The sequence below is a fragment of the Capricornis sumatraensis genome, chromosome 6 (genome assembly GCF_032405125.1).
Source record: "Capricornis sumatraensis isolate serow.1 chromosome 6, serow.2, whole genome shotgun sequence".
Lineage (NCBI taxonomy): Eukaryota > Metazoa > Chordata > Mammalia > Artiodactyla > Bovidae > Capricornis > Capricornis sumatraensis.
Window position 1 is genome coordinate 85,962,618 of NC_091074.1, and position 20,599 is coordinate 85,983,216.

Below are 20,599 nucleotides of genomic sequence, written 5' to 3' on the forward strand. Positions count from 1 at the left end.
CAACTAGGACCAGTAGGTGGTACTCTCAGAAGTAAAAAATGAGAAGTTCAGCCCTTAGCATCACCTGGGAGTTCTGATGTCCTGGAGGCAAGTGCAGGAGAATTAATTCACTGAACTCTTGAGAACAACAGTGCTGGATATCTTTTCTTTGTCCCATCACTCAGATACACTTTCCAACCTTCTCTTCCCGGCTCTGTGCCTGGGAGACTGGCATGCATGGGCCAACTCAACAGACTCCCTGGCTCTCTGCCTTCCAGTTGGGATTGGCCCATGGGGTTCGGTCACTAGCAGATCAGAGGTCAAGAGAAGGGGAGGGGAGGTCATTGATTCTCCTGATTCCTCCCTTCTTGGGTCAATAGGGGTATCCTTCTCTCTTTCTGAGGCCACATTTCACTTCAGACATGTCTATCCACATGTACGTGCTCTTTCTCCCTCCTCTCCTCTCTGTCTCTCCCCCCAGCCTAGCCCAATAAAGACTCCCTTCTATTGCCCCCTCACATCTCCCCTCACTTACTGAGATCCCGTTGCTTTCATTGACCCCACCTGCATCTCTGAAAAGAGGACCTTTGTTGAACCCTTTTCAAATGACCCAACTCGAGTGTGCTGTTTCGCGCCACCACCCTGACTAGTACAGAAACCATGAGGTCCGTGGACATGTCTTGGGTTGGATATCTGGGGAGAAGAACCAGACTTTCTGCTGATCGTTCTGATTTGAACTTTGAGAGAAATGTGAACACTTTTTTTACCTGAGCTGGTAAAGCAGAGCACAAGTCACACCTGTGCTTACACATCCATTCCCCCGCTACCTGCCAGGGAGCACCTGGAGAATTACGATGTTCACCTTTGGAATTCTGTGGATGGTAGATGCTCAAAAAATGTTCCTCAAGCATAACTGAACTGTAAGCCCTTACACAAGTCACCTGTCTCTCCAGGTCTCAGGTACTTCATCTGTACAAACTCTATCCAGGAACATCGAAATGTCACCCACTTGGGCTAAGAAAAAAAGGCAGTGCAGAGGTAATCGACATATTGATTAAATGCTTTTATATCAGCTTCATTGTTTTCAAAGACACAGAGTAGTATGAACTTGGGAAACAAAGGAAGTTGGGCAGAATGTCGTTGGATGTTCTTTTAATCAAACATTTTAAATGGCACATAATTAACACATTGCTTTAAAGCAAAAGGGTCCTTTAAAGGGGGTGCTTCTTCCGCCTAAGTAATTTACCCGAGAACAGGAAGCAGATTAAATAGCAAAGCCATAATAACATGTGCCGCTATGGCCCACTCTATATTTGACATCAAAAGAAATCTGCCTTGTATTATTGTGACAAAATGCTAGGTTACAAAACGCTGTGTACAGCACGATCCTAATTTCAAACAATATTCCTACCCGTTTATCTATACGGACGGGGTAACTGATGCTTGCTGCCGCGTGGTGTGGTAAAGTGTTATTTTCTGCTTATTACTTTTACATTAAAAAATAAACTAAAGCTCTTCCTAAAGCTCATTGGTGGTGGAGGAGGAGGCGGGTCCGGCCTGTAAGGGCGATGGAGAGAGGCTAGGCGAAGAGGACCGCAGATGGAGGGACGCGGGGCCCGCTCCCCTGCCTGCGGCGGGCTCCACTTACCACACAGAGGCGAGGGGAGCAAGGCGCGGGGGGAAGGGACGGAGGTGGGAGAAGGGGAAGCGGTGGGGCGCCGTGTGTGCGGGTCTCCGCGGCGCTGCGGCGGGCGGAGCGCCTGGGGGCGGAGTCCGGGCCAGGGGCGTGTCTCGACAGGGAAGGGGCGCGGGGTGGGGCAGGTCTCGACGCCGGTGGGGACCAGGCGCATTGGGGCGGGGTCCCGACGGGGGCCCCGGGGGCCCGGGGGGCCCGGGAGCCCCTCGCTGTCCGGTCCGCGGGCGGGGCGGGGTCACGGGCGGCTCCGCCCTCCGCGGCTGGGAAGGCGGGGCGGACGGGCCCCGGAAGGCGGAGGGAAGGAACCGGATTTGGGGCGATGGCGGCGCCCAACGCGCTGCTGGTGATGGGCGTGAGCGGCTCGGGGAAGTAGGTGCTGGGGGCCAGGTTCGGGAGGCGCAATGGGGAGGCGGCGCGCGGCGGAGGCCAGGCCTGCCGCCGTTTTGGGCCCATGGCGACTGGAGTTCCCTGGGGAGCCCCCTTCCTTTCCCTTTGCCGATGAGGAAATAGGCCCAGAGCACATTGCTCCCTCTCCCCACTTGCCAACCTGCTCGCTCCGGGAGTGCCTGGCCCGGGGCCACATCCCAGACTCGGGCTCTGCATCTCTGAATTTAGGCAGAGGCGCCTGCTGGGGTAACGGGTTCTGCTTGGCCCCTGCAGCGGCCCGGGCAGGTTGTTGGGGGCCTCAAGTCAGAACAGCGTGCAGGAGAGCAAGGGACCACGGAGAACGGGCAAACCTCCTCGCAAGCACCTAGAGACATTTGTCAGGCTGGACATAGCTCCCTCCTTCCTGGCCTTGGACTTTTCTCATTAGAGTTTAGAAAGTGACTGTAACTATCTAACCTACTGTGTCCCCCATTCAACTAGAAGTATGGAGTATTAAAGATGAAGAGTGCTCCAGGTTTGTGAGGAAGGAAGAGCATTCCACACCACAGAGCCCCTGGCCAGGCCAGTCTGGCCAACTTGGGGATGCCCGCTTAGTCCAAAGTCCAGCAGTGCCCTTTCTCAGAAAAGACAGGCAGCCTTAAACCAGAGGCAGCAAAAGACAACTGAAGTTTCACAACCTCCAAAGGCTTTTCACCCTTCTAGAATGTTCTGAATCTGGAACTGCCCATGCGGTCCAGTGTATTTCCAAGACTCCTTGCTCCAGGTAGGTAGGTAGGTTTAGCTTTACAAAAATTACTGTGGCATTTGGGTGCCAAACTGGTTTGTAATGCTCCACTCTGACCAGTCTCCTGTGAGGCGAGCACTGTGCTTTATTTCTACTGAGGGTCCTTGGTCCATCTTCAAACCATGTCCCCTGGTTAAGAAGTTTGGTTAGAGTGGTAGAGAATGGTTTTTCAGTTTCCTTCTATCTCCTTTCTGCCCATCTACACCCTAGTCTAGTTAGCTCTTGTTTTAAATTGTGACTGGTGGCTGACATGTTCATTCCTGACTAGACTAACTTGGTCTTCAGTGTGATTTCTGCTGTACACAGCACTGGTTTCTCCAGCCCTGGAGTTTGGCTGGGACAGTTTAATCACCAGCAGGCTGCAACATATCGGCCTATGCAGCCTCCACTGGAGTAAACATAATGGGAGCGGTTCTAGTTCTCTCAACCCTGTGGTCACTTTAGGGAGGCGGTCTCAGTGTGTCTTTTTAACACCTTCCGGATACTTTCTTAACAAAAGAGAGAACCCTTGGTAATTAACAGTATAGAATTTCTTCATAAAGTTTTGTTTTCATTGTGTGCATCTTTTCAGTGACCTCCTACTTAAGGCAGGTGAGGATGGCTTCCTGTATAAGGGACGGAAAGAATTTCCTTCTTTAACACATTTGTTTAAAGAGTGAAGCAATTAAATAAAAGTAACACATAGATAATTCTAAAAGTAGCATGTACAGCTTAGGTGAGAAGGCATGATGAACTAGTAGGAGGGTACAATAAAAAAATCCTGAAGGTTTTATGTCAGTGATTGGCATTTGGGTACTATTTCAGAAGTTGAGAGCAAGAGGAGGCTTCATTTCTAACTCATCGCCTGCCAGCCTCCATCCCTACCCCGATTGCACTAGCCGTAAACCTCAAGATGGCTGAAACCAGTCTCAGTGGGCTGAGCATTATGTCTTGGGAGCTAGTAGGTGCTCATTAAATATTGGCTGAATGAAATGAGAACGTGAATGGATAAATGTAGCTCAGTTCCCTTGTTTTACCGGTGAGAAAACTGAGGTTTAGAGGACAAGGTGGGCATAGTCATTTAGTGGCAGAATGGAGACTGTGGCCAGATCTCAAGCTCTGGGACCCAAGCCCTCTTCACTTACCTGTAGTTGTTAGAGTTTGAACAGAAAGCATTCAACTCCCATACTTAATAATGAATGCTGGTAATTCTCCAAGTCCTTTATTTGAAGCATGTGTCCCTTTTAAGTCCCAATGTTCTAATGCTTTTATGAGCTCCGTGAACCTTGTGTGGGTGCTTAGAGGTTAAATTCCCTGTCAGACCCCTGCTTCCAGTATCCTCAGTAGAATTTATTACTTTATTCAGTTGTTGTCTATGTAGTGACTGGCCGTGACAGTCACTAAGTCATGTCTGACTCCTTGCGACCTTCACTACCTCCTAGTTTGCTCAGATTCATGTCCATTGAGTCCACGATGCTATCCAACCATCTCATCCTGTTCTTTTTCAAAAAATAATTATCTACAAAACAGGGACCAAAAACTTAAGAAACAAAAAAAAATACTTAGGAGTTTAATGAGATCTTATGTACTGCTTTTGGGGGAAATTTTAGTGAAAAATGGATAATTATTTAAATTCCTGGAGAAAACTAAAGCCATTCTCTAGACTCCAGGGTGAGGAGCACGTGTCTCAGTTTCAATATTGTAGGTTGTTGGTGTTTAATATTGGTGGGGCAGCCGTGTGCTTCCCATGGCTCCTTGGATGGAAGAGGCAGATGGGGGAAGGGTAGTCACATGGCATCTGTGTCCTCTCCACAGATCCACCGTGGGCGCCCTGCTGGCATCTGAGGTAACCTGTGCTAACACCTCCCAGTTGCAAGTCTCATCTTATCTCATTGCTTCTGGCCTGTGTGGTTTGTAAACTCACCGCAGACACCTCCACAAAGCTTGAAACCCCTTGGAGCAATTTTGTTTCTCTCCTTGGTCATGGAAAATAATGATGAATGAAAAAAAAACAGCTGCAGCAACCCAGTGGGTGGGATTAGTGAAGCATCCTTACAGACCTCCCTGCTCCTGCACCTGGGTGGAGGAGGGATGGTCTGTGTGGCTGCCGGTGGGAAAGAGGGTGGCCGGGTTGTTTCTGCACCTGCTGTTAGTGTTAGGAACCCACGGTGCCCATCACATGGGCCGCATGACCTGCTACGTACCCTCTTTCACTTTGTTCTTAAAGCTAGGATGGAAATTCTACGATGCAGATGACTACCACCCAGAGGAAAATCGAATGAAGATGCAGAAAGGGATAGCGCTGAATGACAAGGTAAGGTGCACTGTCTGTTTTTATTTCCAACACAGATGTCCCAGCCGAGTGATGCAGGTGAAGATGCCTGCAGCACTTGGTGCAGTAGAGTTCCTAAGTCACGCACTCAAGACAGTGCTCCAGAAGCCAGGCGCACAGCAGTCCTGCCATGTATGTGAGCTGTGGCCCCGAACTCCTGTCTAAACTCTAAACTGGCATCAGGACTGATGCTACCATCAGCCCCAACTTGGCAGGATCTGCCAGAACACTTCGTTGAGGGATTTGAATCTGCAGAGTGTAATTCCTGAGAGGGCACAGGCTCCTGTGTGGCTCATACGTGTGGAAGCTCACCTTTTCTTCCCAGGACCTACCAGCCTACCCTCTCCAGGCCCTGGTGCCCACCCCAAAGCTAGAGTGATCTTTGCAAACTCAAATGGCCCTCTGGAGGTTTCCCATTATCTCAGTGTCAAGACCAGACACATAAACTCCTACACGTACATGGTCAGGCCAAGTTGGCAGTGCCCAACTCCAGTCTCTTTGGGTTCACCCCACCCTCCCACATCCCACCCCCACTCTCCTACCCCCATCTCCACTGGAGCCATCCTTGCCCTTTGCAGTGGCTCTGCTGCCATGCTCCTCCCCCAGGACCTTTGTGTCTGCTGTTCGCACTGTGAGGGATGCGCCCCCCCAATCTTCTCAGTTACCTGCTCATGCATCACGTCTCAGCACCTGTGTCCCTTCTTCAGGGAAGCTCGCCCTGACTTCTAGATAAAACCTCCTCTAATGAACTCTCAGGGCAGCATATCCCTTATCATCCATGTCCCAGTTGTAACATGGCATTTGATGGTGTGAGAATTCGATTAATATTTGTTGCTGTAACTAGATTTCACCTCCAAAAGGACAGGCATTGTGGCCATTTCTGTTAACCATTATATATCCCCAGAGGCTGACACACAGTGTATATCAGAAAATATTTGTGGCAAATTTGTGAATGAAAGAATAAGTGAAAGAATGAATGGCCTGACATCTCATTCCTTTATGCACTGTTGTGAGGGCCTTTTCTAGAGGGTCTTTCTCAAACCAGGGTCACAAACTGTGGATTCATAGAACTAGCTGTAACCCAGGAGAGACTGAGGGCAGGGCCTAGGGTGGGTCCACAGAGCAGCTGGCAGCAGGGGCCCCAGGCAGGTCCACATGCCAAGCGTGTCCAAAGGACCGGTACTGGGATGGAACTGGCCAAAGAGCAACACTGGTGTTTGTACTTTCATGAACTCAGCTCCCCCAGTTTGTGCTCCACTTTCTTCTCTGTGTTCAGCCTTGAAGGACTGGAGTCACTAACCCATATTAGGTCTAATTCTAGAGCACTCTGAGGGTTTCTGTTTGTTTCAGGAAGTGCTCCCCAAGTTTAAACATTAAACCATCAAAATTTAAGTTTACAACATTTGACTTTAGAAGGTGAGAGGAGAGCAGCCAAAAGCAGACACAGAGTAACGGCTTAAACATAACAATGGTACTGTACTGGCCCCACCACTGAGCTTGTGTGACTTTTGGCAAATGGCTTGGTCTCTCTTTGCCTCATTTTCCTCCTGTGAAGTAGGAACGGTGACAGGATCTATTTTATTGGGTCCTTGAGAGGATTAGATAAAATGAAAAGTGCACAGAGACATACCTGAAGCATTCAGTGAATATCACTTACTATTGCTGTTAATACCGTATCTATATATGCATACATGTAACACATTTCTGTGGAGTGTGTAAAGTGTGACCGTGCTAGGGTTATTTTCTTTTTCCTCTTGCTGAGTACAAAATTAACAAAGTAAAGCCACCCCAAATGGACAGATTTTTATAGTGGCATTTAAGCATCGTTCCTCTTATTCACAAGTGAGTCTTGTTAAGTGAGCAGTATTGATGGGGCTGGGGGCTGAGGAGAATTGAGAAGAGGAATTTATTGTACAGAAAAAAAGGTTCTCAATTACTGGAAGAAACATAATGAGTTACTAAATATATTCAGAGGAAGCTATACAAGTTTGCCTGACATTAGAGTGAAGCAGAGAGGAATGCAGTGAAACAGCAGATGGCTAACGTTTTTGATGAGAGCCCAGGGAGTCTATGAGCGAAGGTGTGGGTCACAGCTGAGCTGGCACCACGACCTCATTGCCCTGGCAACCAGCCCGCAGGCCCCCGTCCCCCAGAGGATACTGTGCTGAGCATCAGGTAGCCTGTTAGAGGCAGAGGTAATGGTATACCTTGGGGGAGATTCTCCGGATGGTTTGGGGAGGTCCATGAGGTCACCAAGAGTCAGACACAACTGAGTGACTAACACACACACAGACACACACATTGTACTCAGAAGGCTAAGATTTGAAGATAAAGAACCTGAGCTGAATATACCAAGGGCACCTTAAGGCTATTTCAATTAAATATAAACTCCAGTTCTGGGATTGCACTGCCATACTTCAAGTGTTCAAAAGCCACATGTGGCTGATGGCTGCTAATCCAGACGGCGCAGGTAGGGAACATTTCCATCAGGGCAGGAAGCTCTGTTGGACAGCGCTGGTGGAGAAAGATAGGCCACCCAGGCAGGGATGCGTGGTTAACATGATGAGATGATGATTTCCAAGCTGTCTGTGAGTCTCCCTGATGTGCCGGGTCCATGCTCTGGCAGCCCATGGGGTGACACTTGAGCAGACTTCAACCTGATAGTCGATTTAAAAGAGAGGTTTGGGACAGTTCTGTTCCTGATTACAAATATAATATATATCCTGTATAAGACATTTGACCAATGCCTACAAATTCTTTCACAGAATATATCACCCTTGGTTTCATCTTCCAAAAATACCTACTGATTGAATTTGATATGTATACCCATCTTTTGAGGGTATATATTTTGTTTATATGCATTTTTTCCCTCTCTGGGCTTAGGTTCACTTTTGCACCAGATAAAACCGGTCCCTCACCTCCACTGCTCCCCTCCCACTTTCCTTGCCCTCTCTCCACCTCCCCCAGCAATGCTGCACACACTCCTCTTCCATCTGTTCCTCTGAGCACCTGCCCTTTAATTGTCATCCCCTTCCAGAAGACACTTTCTTTTTCTAGGTAGGCCAAGGAGGCATTCTCTGTCCTCATGATGCTCTGATTTAGCCCTCAGTGCTTAAGCCCTGGGCTGGGGGCTCAGGGTACACTGCACCCCTCCCCCTGCATGTAGGGACTATCAGGAATGAAGGGACCTAGAATAGCAGTCCAGTAAACTTGGATGCTCATTTGGATTATGTTGCTTCCTCCTCTCTTTCCTCTAAGACTTTCTGTGTTTGACTTCACTAATTATGATATTATCTGTAGTATTTACACACAGAATTCAGTGAATTTGGTCTAGTATCTCTGTTTGGCCTCAGTTTCTGGCTCCGTGAAGAGAAAATCTTAGTCATCCCCTTTCTTCACAAACATTCAGTTCAGTTCAGTTCAGTTCAGTTCAGTCGCTCAGTCGTGTCCGACTGTTTGCTACCCCATGAATCGCAGCACGCCAGGCCTCCCTGTTCATCACCATCTCCCGGAGTTCACTCAGACTCACATCCATCGAGTCCGTGATGCCATCCAGCCATCTCATCCTCAGTCGTCCCCTTCTCCTCCTGCCCCCAATCCCTCCCAGCATCAGAGTTTTTCCCAATGAGTCAACTCTTCTCATGAGGTGGCCAAAGTACTGGAGTTTCAGCTTTAGCATCATTCCTTCCAAAGAAATCCCAGGGTTGATCTCTTTCAGAATGGACTGGTTGGATCTCCTTGTAGTCCAAGGGACTCTCAAGAGTCTTCTCCAACACCACAGTTCAAAAGCATCAATTCTTCGGCACTCAGCCTTCCTCACAGTCCAACTCTCACATCCATACATGACCACAGGAAAAACCATAGCCTTGACTAGACGGACCTTAGTCGGCAAGGTAATGTCTCTGCTTTTGAATATGCTATCTAGGTTGGTCATAACTTTTCTTCCAAGGAATAAGCGTCTTTTAATTTCATGGCTGCAGTCACCATCTGCAGTGATTTTGGAGCCCCCAAAAATAAAGTCTGACACTGTTTCCACTGTTTCCCCATCTATTTGCCATGAAGTGATGGGACTGGATGCCATGATCTTTGTTTTCTGAATGTTGAGCTTTAAGCCAACTTTTTCAGTCTCCTCTTTCACTTTCATCAAGAGGCTTTTTAGCTTCACTTCACTTTCTGCCATAAGGGTGGTGTCATCTCCATATCTGAGGTTATTGAGATTTCTCCCAGCAATCTTGATTCCAGCTTGTGCTTCCTCTAGCCCAGCGTTTCTCATGATGTACTCTGCATATAAGTTAAATAAACAGGGTCACAATATACAGCCTTGACGTATTCTTTTTCCTATTTGGAACCAGTCTGTTGTTCCATGTCCAGTTCCTGACCCGCATACAGATTTCTCAAGAGGCAGGTCAGGTGGTCTGGTATTCCCATCTCTTTCAGAATTTTCCACAGTTTACTCTGATCCACACAGTCAAAGGCTTTGGCATAGTCAATAAAGCAGAAATAGATGTTTTTCTGGAACTCTCTTGCTTTTTTCCATGATCCAGCATGAATACAAAATTTGGATCTCATGTGTCAAGTTCTCCCTAAGACCTGAGAGTAAAGGCCAGACTCCTTAGCAGCTCACTCAGAGTCTTGACTATCCTTCCTGAGAGTTTCTCCTCACCCTCCTCACATAGCAACTCCCACATCTGGTCGGCAGTGCTAAGTTCCTGCCTCATCCGCTTACTAGAGTCTTCCATCTCTAATTTTTAATACTCCCAGTTTACCCTGCCCTCTGCTCAGCAGGCCCTGTTTCCGTTAAAATCCTCTTTACCCTTGAAGATTTAGTCTTCCTAGGGCCTGATTAAAATTGATCTGTCCCTCTACTCTCCAGTCAGAGCCCTTCTTGGTATATCCCTTGGAGCCCTCATCTCTGCCTTAAGTGTAGTTTAACTGATAGATACCCATCATCAGGCTGTGACCCCCTTGAGGACAGGAACCACACCATTCGTATTATATTCCCAATGCTCTATATGGTGCTTTGCACATATTAAATATTCATTATTTGTGTAATTAGAATCTACTGCATACCAAATTCATTTATTAAAGGTCTTTTCCAGATTCAAAGTTGGAAACCGATGCCGTTTATTGCAGCTATAAAATCAGCCCCAAAAGATAATGTTTAAAATGAAGTCTACTCCTTTTCCTGTTTAAATCCCAAAGCAGATCAGTGAATTACATGATTCCCCCATTTTGCAGATGAACAAAGGGAGGCACAGAGTCAAGGGGATCTAACCTCTAAGACCCTACTTTTTCTACTGTATTAAAGGCCCTGATACTCCACACACACCCAATCTTTGAGAAATGAGTCAGGGTTGGTTAAATGGAGACGGAAAGGGTGAAAGCGAGGGTGATAGAGCAGGAGAGAGGCGTAGCCCTCAGCGAGCACATCCCTTGGAGGAATCTAGGCCTGGATGGGTACCTGAGGCAGGTGGTGCCTGGCTTCACACAGACCAGGGATGAGAATGCTGGTGTGCCCCCCGGGGAATTCACATAGCACCTGGAGCGACTCTGGAAAAACTCTCTCCTTGTGGCCTCCTGTGACCCTCTAGGGAAGGATCCCAACTGTGTAATAACTGTGACTGAATACTTGGAAACTTCTGTAAAATAAAATTGAAAGTACTTCATTGCTATCTCCAGCCTTCTCTCATTGATTTTGTGGCTGGTGGACCCAGACCTTACTGGTGTTGTGAATAAACTGGTCCAACATGCATCCTGATTGGGCAGATGTCTGAAAGCATCTATTTCTGTTTTATATTTCCATTTATTAATATTAGTTTTCATGGTTGAGCTTCTGAGGAATTTTATTGTGACTAAGTGAAGCAACATGCGTAATTCTCAGCTAAGGCACGTATTTAGACACTGGTAAATAATAAAAAAGCAGGGATTCAAAGTAAAGTTCTGTTTACCTGTACAGAGGGTAGGAAGTTTATTACCCAAATGTTTTCTGTTTTTTTTTTAAATTCACTTGTCTCATCCTTATTGTGAAATATTTCAGGCATGCAGAAAATATAATGACTAATAAAGTCAATATCCAGCTTAATGCAGTAACATAAGCCATAAAATAATACAGAGATTGATCTCTGGACAAAGAGATTTGGTGCTGATGGGCTGGAGGAATTGTGCAATCTAATTAAAATAACAAAACACAAGGTTGCTCGTCTGCTAGTGGGAAGAAAGGTAAGATAGCTAAAGTACTAGGAATTAAATAAATTATTCCCCTTCCTTGGTGCATCCAAAGCCACTATGAACATTTTACTCATGCAGAAGTACAGCTCATTTTTTGTTGTGTTTTCATCTGTGAATCAGTCCTAGTGCATCATTATAATTGCTTCTTGAACTCTTAAGTAGGTATGTGAATACTGAATATGTGATTACCATTTGACCGTCTGAATCTTCCAAGTTGGAGAAGGGCATGGCAACCCACTCCAGTATTCCTGCCTGGAGAATTCCATGGACAGAGGAGCCTGGCAAGCTATACAGTCCATGGGCTCGCAAACAGTCGGACATGACTGAGCAACCTTCCTACTACCTCTTCCAAACCAAGCATTCTTGCTGCATGGAGATCAGCACTAGTCTCAGGATTTTGTTTCACCTAGAGACATGCACAGTAACAGGAATGCGTTATGGAAAAGGCTGCCTGACTACCCAGATGGGACCAGGGTAGTCAGGCTCTGTCTTGCTGGCTCAACCCCTGATAACTGTCAACACATTGAACACAGGTTCATGTCTCATATGAGCACCCCACTAGTCAGGTTCACAAGATTTCTACATAAAACCAGAATGCCAGTTGATTAATTTACAAGGAGAAATTTAACTGCCACGTGGCCCATAACACATCAATCTGATTTCAGAAGCCAAAATGCAGTCAGATATCTCAGTGAACATGCAATCGAAAGAGTAGGAGAGTTAAAGCTTAAGTTTCTAATGGTGAGACCACCCACCCCATTAGACAAAGATGTTTGCTAATGAGAACATGATATTTGAAGTCATAAGGCCAGAACCCCATGTCCTCTGGACAGTACTTTGCTGTCGAATCCTATAGTGTTCCTGCCCTGGATGTTCACTCCCAAGCCTCACGTGCTTCCTTTACATGCGTAAAAATACATAGTTGGATCATAGTGATGCACTGCTAGCCTGAGGGTCATTTTTTACTTCTTCAGATGAGTTTAGACATCTCTGTCCCTTTCTATTAAGTGTTGATCTTTAAAGACTTAAAGAACAAGCTTCTTTCCTTCTGTTCCAAGTGCTTAGGAAGATACCTCACTGTGGCCCCCATATGCTGTAAGACTCCTTAACTTTATAGAAGTTGACATCATTTCTTAAACTCGAAGCCAGACACCTCTATTTACATGTAAAACACACACTGAAGTTAGTCCCATTAATAATTAGTACAGCACTTTGCCAAGTAAGTTGCCTGTGCAGCCCTTCCTGCGGGTTTGGAAAGCACCGTATCTTTGTAGGTCTGGGTCCTAGGTAGGAAACTGGTCATGTTGCTGACATGTGAGTCTTCAAGGCCCAGTCACCCTGCTCTGTTGCAGCCTTCTGTTGGAGAAGCTGTTTTGGAAGATATAGCCAAGAGGTTAAAAAAAAATTTTTTTTAAGGTCTTTGTATAAATGATAGTGTTTTCTTTTTTATCCCTATTAGTTCATGAATGTAGTAGAAAAGCTGAGCTGTTCACAATGAGAATACAGAAGAGAAAGGAATTTAGAAATTTGGGTGCACATGGAATCTTAGAAGTTAAACTCAGGGTGATCATGTGTAGAGTATTGAAAGAAAGGACCCAGAATAGTGTCTGGGTCTCCCTAAGCACACAACAGATACTTGCAAATGGACGAAGGAAAGGGAAATCCAAATCTGGGCTTGAGTCTAGAAAATACTGTGTTACAGTGGCAATTTCAAGTTCCATAAGTACAGCTGCTACAACTTCTTTTCTCCTCACAGACTTCTCTAGAACATTTAGTTTTTGAGTACGATGTCAGAAAATCTTGGCAAGAATAAGTATTAAACATATACACTTTTCCAGGAGCATGTAAGTCTCCCCCATAGAGCACAAAGTTCTTTATGGTCTGCAAGTTTAGAACTGGTAAGCCTCATCATCTTGTTACTTTGTTTAGAAATAACCACACTGGGTCCACTGAGTACTCAGACAAGTGCTAACATAAACAAGGCTTTCATTAAATACATTTGAGCTATCCTGTGTACATTGTAGTAGCTGTTATAATTTGAGTAATAGTATCTGAATTATGTAGTTATTGTTATTTAAGATACTATTCATGTAAGTTAGGTAATAGTTGTCATTTGATCTGTCTTCTGCAGATTTTATAGCTGTTGCATTTGAACTTTTAAGTGGTCTCTGACTGAGTAATGTGTACACAGAGGTAAAGTCTTTAAAGAATTATGTGACTAATAAAACTTCCAGGACTCTTAACCCAATATTAGCACACAGTGCTTTTAATATTATTTACTATGAAAAGATACATATAATGAAAAAAATTTAACTGTATGTGTGTGTAGCATGTGTGCATGTAGTGTGCGTGTAGTGTGTGTGCATGTAGTATGTGTGTGTACAAAATCCTTCTCTGCTTCCTGACAAGGGTGGATCCTAGGAACTAGAAGGTCTTTAGTTTGCTGAGCACAGAGTGATGGCCTTGGTGGAATGAAACTTTCACTTACTGGGGAGCTAGTTACTCTGAATAAGAAATAGGGAAAGCCTAAGCCCAGGGGAAATATTCAGGACCTGAAAGACCTCACCCAGAGCTGGAGAACTTGAAAGGCTCCTGGTGGAAAAGATTAGGGGAGTGGGATGAGGGATATAACCAAGGGCTTAACCAAGGTCAAAAGCAAAATGAGAAATTCTCAGGTGCCAGAATCAAAGTAGCAAGATTTAATTAAACCTAAATAACCTCTTCCCCTAGGTTTTGAGAATGCATATAAGCCAGGAGGGTGGGAAGGATGATTTTTTATGTTTCTGTAGAGATGAGATTTGATACCTGTATGAGGCATGGAGCTGGACCTGAACCTAAGTGTGAGGACTTGTATAATGTATATAAGGGAAGACTTTCTTCAGGTGAGGATTACAATGCTTAGGGACACAGTCTGCTCAGCCCTTCCCCCATCTCCAAGTGAAGACATGACCTTGTTGATTCTAAAGTATTCAGTCACCAAAACTGAATTAAAAATAGAAAAATCTGAATATAATACAATGTTCATTAAATAAATTCAATCTATAATCAGAGATCTTTCCTCAAAATAAATAAATAAAAGTTAGGCCCAGATAGTTTTTCAGATGAGTTTCACTCAGCTCAGATTGCTGTAACAAAATAACATAGACTGGGTGACTTAAACAATAGACATGTATTTATCACAGTTCTGGAGGGTGAAAGTCCAAGATCAAGATGCCAGCACGGTCAGTTTCATGTTTATTCTGAGCTTGGAGGTTCTCTGTATCCCCACTGGGTGGTTGAAGGGGAGGGCAGCAGAAGGAGAGAAAGAGTATATACTAGCTCACTGGTCTCTTCTTACAAGGGCACTAATCCCATCACGAGGACCTCATCCTCATGACCTCATCTAAACCTGATTACCTCCAAATATTCTTACATGGGGGATATGAATTTTGGGGAAATAAAAACATTCAATCCATAAAAATAATATATTGTATACAAGCTGTTTCAAAGAAGAGAAAAAAGGAAAGCTGCCGTACTTATTTTTAGGAGGCAGGGATAACCTTGATACCAAAATTTAATATGGACTACACAAGAAAACAAATGCAAATCAATCTCAATTATACAGGTACAAAAATCTAAATAAAATGGTAGTTATCAAATGTTAAGAGCAAGGACTTTTAGAGATGCATCATGGGGACTTGCCTGGTGGTCCAGTGGATAAGGCTCGATGCTCCAATGCAGGGGTGGGTTCAGTTCTTGTTTGGAGAACCAAGATCCCACATACCACAACCCAGCCTGCACACCACAACTTGAGAGCCTGCACACCACAATGAAGACCCAAAGCAGCCGGGGAAAAAAAAAAGCCTTAAATAATAAAGACATCATCTTTCTTGAATATGCATCAAAATGATAAGTAAAGGTGGGCGTTGGGACATATAGAAGACCAGATTGTGAGCTGAAAATGATTAAAGCTGGGTTATGAGTACAGAGAGGTTTGTTTTGTACCATTTTGTCTCTTTTCATATATGTTTTAAATTCGCATAATAAGTTTTTTTTTTTTTTAATGCATTACGGCCAATCAGTATTTACCCCAGGGGAACTTCTTTGTGTAACACTCTAGGGTGTCCTATGTAAACTTCATCTGCCTTCTCTGGAAAAATACAAAACTCAAAATATTTCTATCCAAAAGAAGCTTTGTTTTTAGAGGGTTTGAAGAATAGGACCAGGGGGCAGCTGACTTGAGTTTCTATGAATAACTCTCTGCATTTGAGATCAGAAGCACCTGAAGAATCATGCAAATACAATAAAAGATCTGTAAGTGTATCAGAAAACGGCAGCCCACTTCGGGATCCTTGCTTGGAGAATCCCCATGGACAGAGGAGCCTGGCAGTCACAGAGTCAAACACAACCGAAGCAACTTAGCACACACACACACAGAAACGTATCAGAACCAAAGAAAGTGTATTTATAATGGGAAGATTGACATGGGGGAGTTACATACTGGCATTTTAGGGTAATTTTTATCATCGTGGAAAGAACCTCTGACACCTGGACCAGGAACATGTTTCTGTGCTGAACTGCCCAGTGACTTAATTCCTCAGCCTGTGCGTGGCCTCCTCCTCAAAACCACTGAGATTTCTCTGGACTTTAACACTGATGAACATGATGAACATGTTTCTGTACAAATAAACAATATCTAGAAAAGCCACTTTGTTTTAATTTCAGGACAGAATTCCATGGCTCTGCAAATTGCATGACATTTTACGAAGGTAAGAGAACGTCAGACCCCATAAGCCAGTGAGTAAAGGAAACCACTCTTGAAATCATAACTGACTAGTGATAAAGGATCCCAGAAATGAAATCCACCTCCATCTGGTGACTAACAAGGACTTTTAATCAGCCACAGAGTGTTGGGTTCTAGAGTCAGCCTTCTAGACAACTTCACAATTACTAGCTGGGAATTTTACTCAGCAACTTGGCTTCCATAAACCTGTTTATTCTTCTGAAAAATAGGGATATAGTTCCTACTCACAACAGTCCTTACAGATTGTCGTGAGGAATTAGTGAATAAAGCGTGGGTAGCACTTAGAATGGTACCTAATATATATAGTAAGTCCTAAATAAAATAATAATGTTGTTATAGCCATATCTTAGCCACCGCTTGTATTGCCTCCTACTTCAAGCTCTGACAACCAGGAAGATCTGGGGTCATTTGCAAATCAACAGATAACTCGCTACCAGGACTGAAATCTCAAACTGTCCAGCTCCGTAGCATGCCTCCGAGCAAACGACCCTTTTCTCCCATCTGTGGGTCTGGCCCTTGGGAATCCTGGAAGACAAAGGAGTGGCAGTGAGTGAGTTCCAAATCTTGCTTTCTAAGATGAAGTCACGTTTTATAAATCTAAAACCATATGAGCCATATGACATTATACTTATTAAAAATTCAGTTTACATTTTTTTAAAACACTGCACAGACATGGCTGGCAGTCCTGTCTTTATATGGGGTTTAGGGTTTTAAGGCTTTGAGGTTTTAGGATTTGAGAACTCCTACCCAACTGGGTCTCTAACATAAATAGACTTGTCAGATCAAAGATTCTGACCTGTGATGGAAGCCAAAGTGAAGAGTCTCAGGAAAGCGGAGATCAGACCTCCAGGCTCAGAACTAACAAGCTCTCACTCATGCCCTTGAGAAGAGCTGGGAGACTCAAGTACGTTGGTTTGTTGCTGATGACACACTCCAGCCACTGGGTCTCCAGTCTACGATGGCCATAGATCAAGGCAGGCCCCTTCAGAATTCTTAGTTTTCAGTTCTGAACTGAAATCTCTACTAAGTACCCAAGCCAGCATTGACCCTTGACCACTTTATTTAGTTCCTTCCTGGCTCTAAGAAGACAAACCTCTCCTGCCCAGGGCTGGTATACATCAGCTTAGTGTCAGGGGGGCTCATCCTTATGTATGGTCTTGGACCACACTGGTTTTCCCTTCAGTACAGTTCAGTCGTTAAGTCGTGTCTGACTCCTTGTGACCCCATGAACTGCAGGACGCAAGGTTTCCCTGTCCATCACCAACTCCCAGAGCCTACTCAAACTCCCATCCATCACATTGGTGATGCCATCCAACCATCTGATCCTCTGTTGTCCCCTTCTCCCACTGTCAATCTTTCCCAGCATCAGGGTCTTTTCCAATGGGTCAGTTCTTCACATCAGATGGCCAAAGTATTGGAGTTTGAGTGTTAGCATCAGTCCTTTCAATGAATATTCACAACTGATTTCCTTTAGGATGGACTGGTTGGATCTCTTTGCAGTCCAGGTGACTCTCAAGAGTCTTCTCCAACACCACAGTTCAAAAGCATCAGTTCTCCCACACTCAGCTTTCTTAATAGTCCAACTCTCACATCCATACATGGCTACTGGAAAAACCATAGCTTTGACTAGACAGACCTTTGTTGGTAAAGTAATGTCTCTGCTTTATAATATGCTGTCTAGGTTTTCCCTTATTGGTGCCTTGTCAATCTACCTCTATTTCTGACTCAGGTTTTTCTCTTAGTTTTCAGCATCTCTGAAAACTACTCACTTTCTGCTTACCTTGAAAACAGAGGGACTGGTGCTCTCTTTTTTCCTGCTTTCTCCAGCTCTGCGTGGGTAACTTCCCCAGATTGGTCCAGCATACTGCAGAGTAGGAATGGAGGAAATCTGAGGAGAGCCTGAGCCATGCCGTGTGGAGGACACAGGTGCCTGCCAGCAGCCACCCATGTCCACAGGTGCTGGCTCAGTCACGTCCTATAGCCCAGGGGCAGAGCTGATACTCACTCAGCACTTCCTGTGTGCTGGGCACCATGATAAACTTCCCCACCACAGTTCTGTGGGCAGGTACTCTTGAGTAGCCACATTTAACAGATGATGAACTGATGCTCCTAAAGTAAATCAGTCCTGACTATGCACTGGAAGGACTGATGCTGAAGCTGAAACTCCAATACTTTGGCCACCTGATGCGTAGAACTGACTCACTGGAAAAGACCCTGATGCTGGGAAAGACTGAAGGCAGGAGGAGAAGGGGACGACAGAGGATGAGACGGCTGGATGGCATCCCGGACTCAATGAACATGAGTTTGAGTAAACTCCAGGAGTATGGTGATAGACAGGAAGGCCTGGCGTGCTGCAGTCCATGGGGTCGCAAAGAGTTGGACACGACTGAGTGACTGAACTGAACTGACGCTCAGAGAAGTAAACATGTCACCTGAGAGGGCTCACTAGTGGAAGATCTTTACCTCAAAGCCAAGACTGCCTGATACTTGGCCACCATTTGTAACACCTTCTACTGTCAGAGAAGTGGGACTGAAGTCCTCAGCCTAGGTTTGACACCAGTTATTTTAAATGTCTTCATTCTTTGGGATCTCCCCTTCCCCATCTCCCCAGGTTTTTTTTTTTTTTTTTTTTAAACAGAGATGTAGCCTCTGGGCAGCATGTAGTTTTAGCCTGTTCAGCTCTGAAGAGAGTGTACAGAGACATCTTAATACAAGGAAAAGATGATGCACCTCTGAAGTGTGATGACTTGGGGAAGGAAGAAAAGCCAGTTGAGGTGAAGCTCCTTGTGGTCCATCTGACTGGGTCATTTGACATCATCTCTGGACGCTTACTCAGAAGAAAAGACCATTTTATGCCCCCTGAGTTACTGCAGTCCCAATTCGATACTCTGGAGACCCCATCAGCTCCAGAAAACTTTATCCAAATCAATGTGGACAAAAATCTTTCAGAGATAATTGCTACAATTATGGAAACTCTAAAATGAAATGAGAATCGTTTATATAAGTGGTCCAGACCCATCAGGCGTTAACTCTGTCTCCCATCCCAAACCATGTTCTCTCCAGATTCTTCTTAAGGTGAATAAACCACAATGTGTTGAGATATTATTCAGGTGGATTTTGGGGAATCTGGGAGACTTTTATCATCCTGCTGTGGCACATTCAGAGAAATGGAGTGGAAACTTTGAAATGAAGCTTCACTTAAGTTTAAATTCATGTGACCCAATCAAATGATCAGAGAGGAACTCCTATAGTCAAAGCTGTAAACCCTGACCTTATTTAGAATATTCTTGATCATGCTTGTACTTGGACAAATAAATGAAACTTGGCTATCCTTGGCACCCTCTGGAGACTGGTCTCAGTTGAGAAGCATACAGAATTGAACACTCACCAGCAGTTCCGTTACACCACACACCTCTTCATCCTCTCTTTGGGCCATTTCAAAGTAAATAAAAAACACATACAGTTCATGGATTTTTTTAAAAAAACTGCAAAGGTGGAATTTGAATGAATGAAGTACAGGACTGTCTGCCCCCAGTCCCCACTCCACTTTACGAAGACTCTTGTGAGACCAGGCTTGTGTTAACCTGCCCACCTTCCTGCTATAAAAGCTGTCAGTGGTGGACACTAGGCAGGTGAGGGAGGAACACCAGAGCCGCTGTGGCCAAAACCTGACAGGAAAATGTGCCAGCAGGTGGCGTTATGCCAGTGGCAGCCGGGTCAGGCGAGGCGATGGGGGGCTTAGAGGTGCTCATGTGTCGCTGGCATGCAGCTTACCAGGCGCCAGTGGGGAAAGGTGCAATGTGGCCAGCGTGGGCTGGGTTTGAGCACTTCCGTGACAGGGCTCCAGGAAGAAGCATCCTTATCCCTCTATCTAATCAGGGCCACAAGACCCAGCTGCTTTACAGGCCTTGGTTGGTTCTGGCCAGAAAGTGAGTTTTGGAACCAATTCCCTGTTGTCTTTCACAAGAATATGCATTTTGTTTTGTCTCAGGAACCACAAACGAAATATATGCATGGGGTGCCAGTGGAATGAAAGGGCCCTTTTTGGACGAGTCTTGCCTAAGAAAATGTAGAGCCATGGATTTTCCTGACGGACTATTTGGGGCACCTCTTGCCTGGCTTCAGTTTACATCAGCATTCATACTCAGGGTCTAGGCCCTTAAACTGTCCAGCCAATATACTCAGGCTGGACGAGAGTCACCCCCAGCTATAGAGAAAGGACTCAATCATTTCCGTGTACTCAGTGAGTACTCTGAGGAGCACTCTGGAGGGCTTGAGCACCTGTAACACAAAGCCCTGGCTCTCGGGGAGCCCAAGTTGGGGTGGAAAGATAGGGCATCTCATATTCTCTAGTACCAGCTAGAGTTCTCAGGGAAGGCAGTTCTTCACAAGAAATAATTGATTTTCAAATATCCTCCTGGATCTTCTTGC

At 45.2% G+C, this 20,599-nt stretch overlaps 1 protein-coding gene across 1 annotated transcript; it reads left to right on the forward strand.

Annotated features, from left to right (window-relative positions):
- Window positions 1-1,989: 1,989 nt before the first annotated feature.
- IDNK (IDNK gluconokinase) lies at window positions 1,990-19,461 on the forward strand. Its single transcript, XM_068974599.1, has 5 exons — window positions 1,990-2,044; window positions 4,641-4,671; window positions 5,053-5,139; window positions 16,090-16,133; window positions 18,807-19,461. Exons 1-5 carry the CDS (start codon window positions 1,995-1,997, stop codon window positions 19,150-19,152), a joined length of 558 nt encoding a protein of 185 aa, XP_068830700.1. The 5' UTR covers window positions 1,990-1,994; the 3' UTR covers window positions 19,153-19,461.
- Window positions 19,462-20,599: the final 1,138 nt, after the last annotated feature.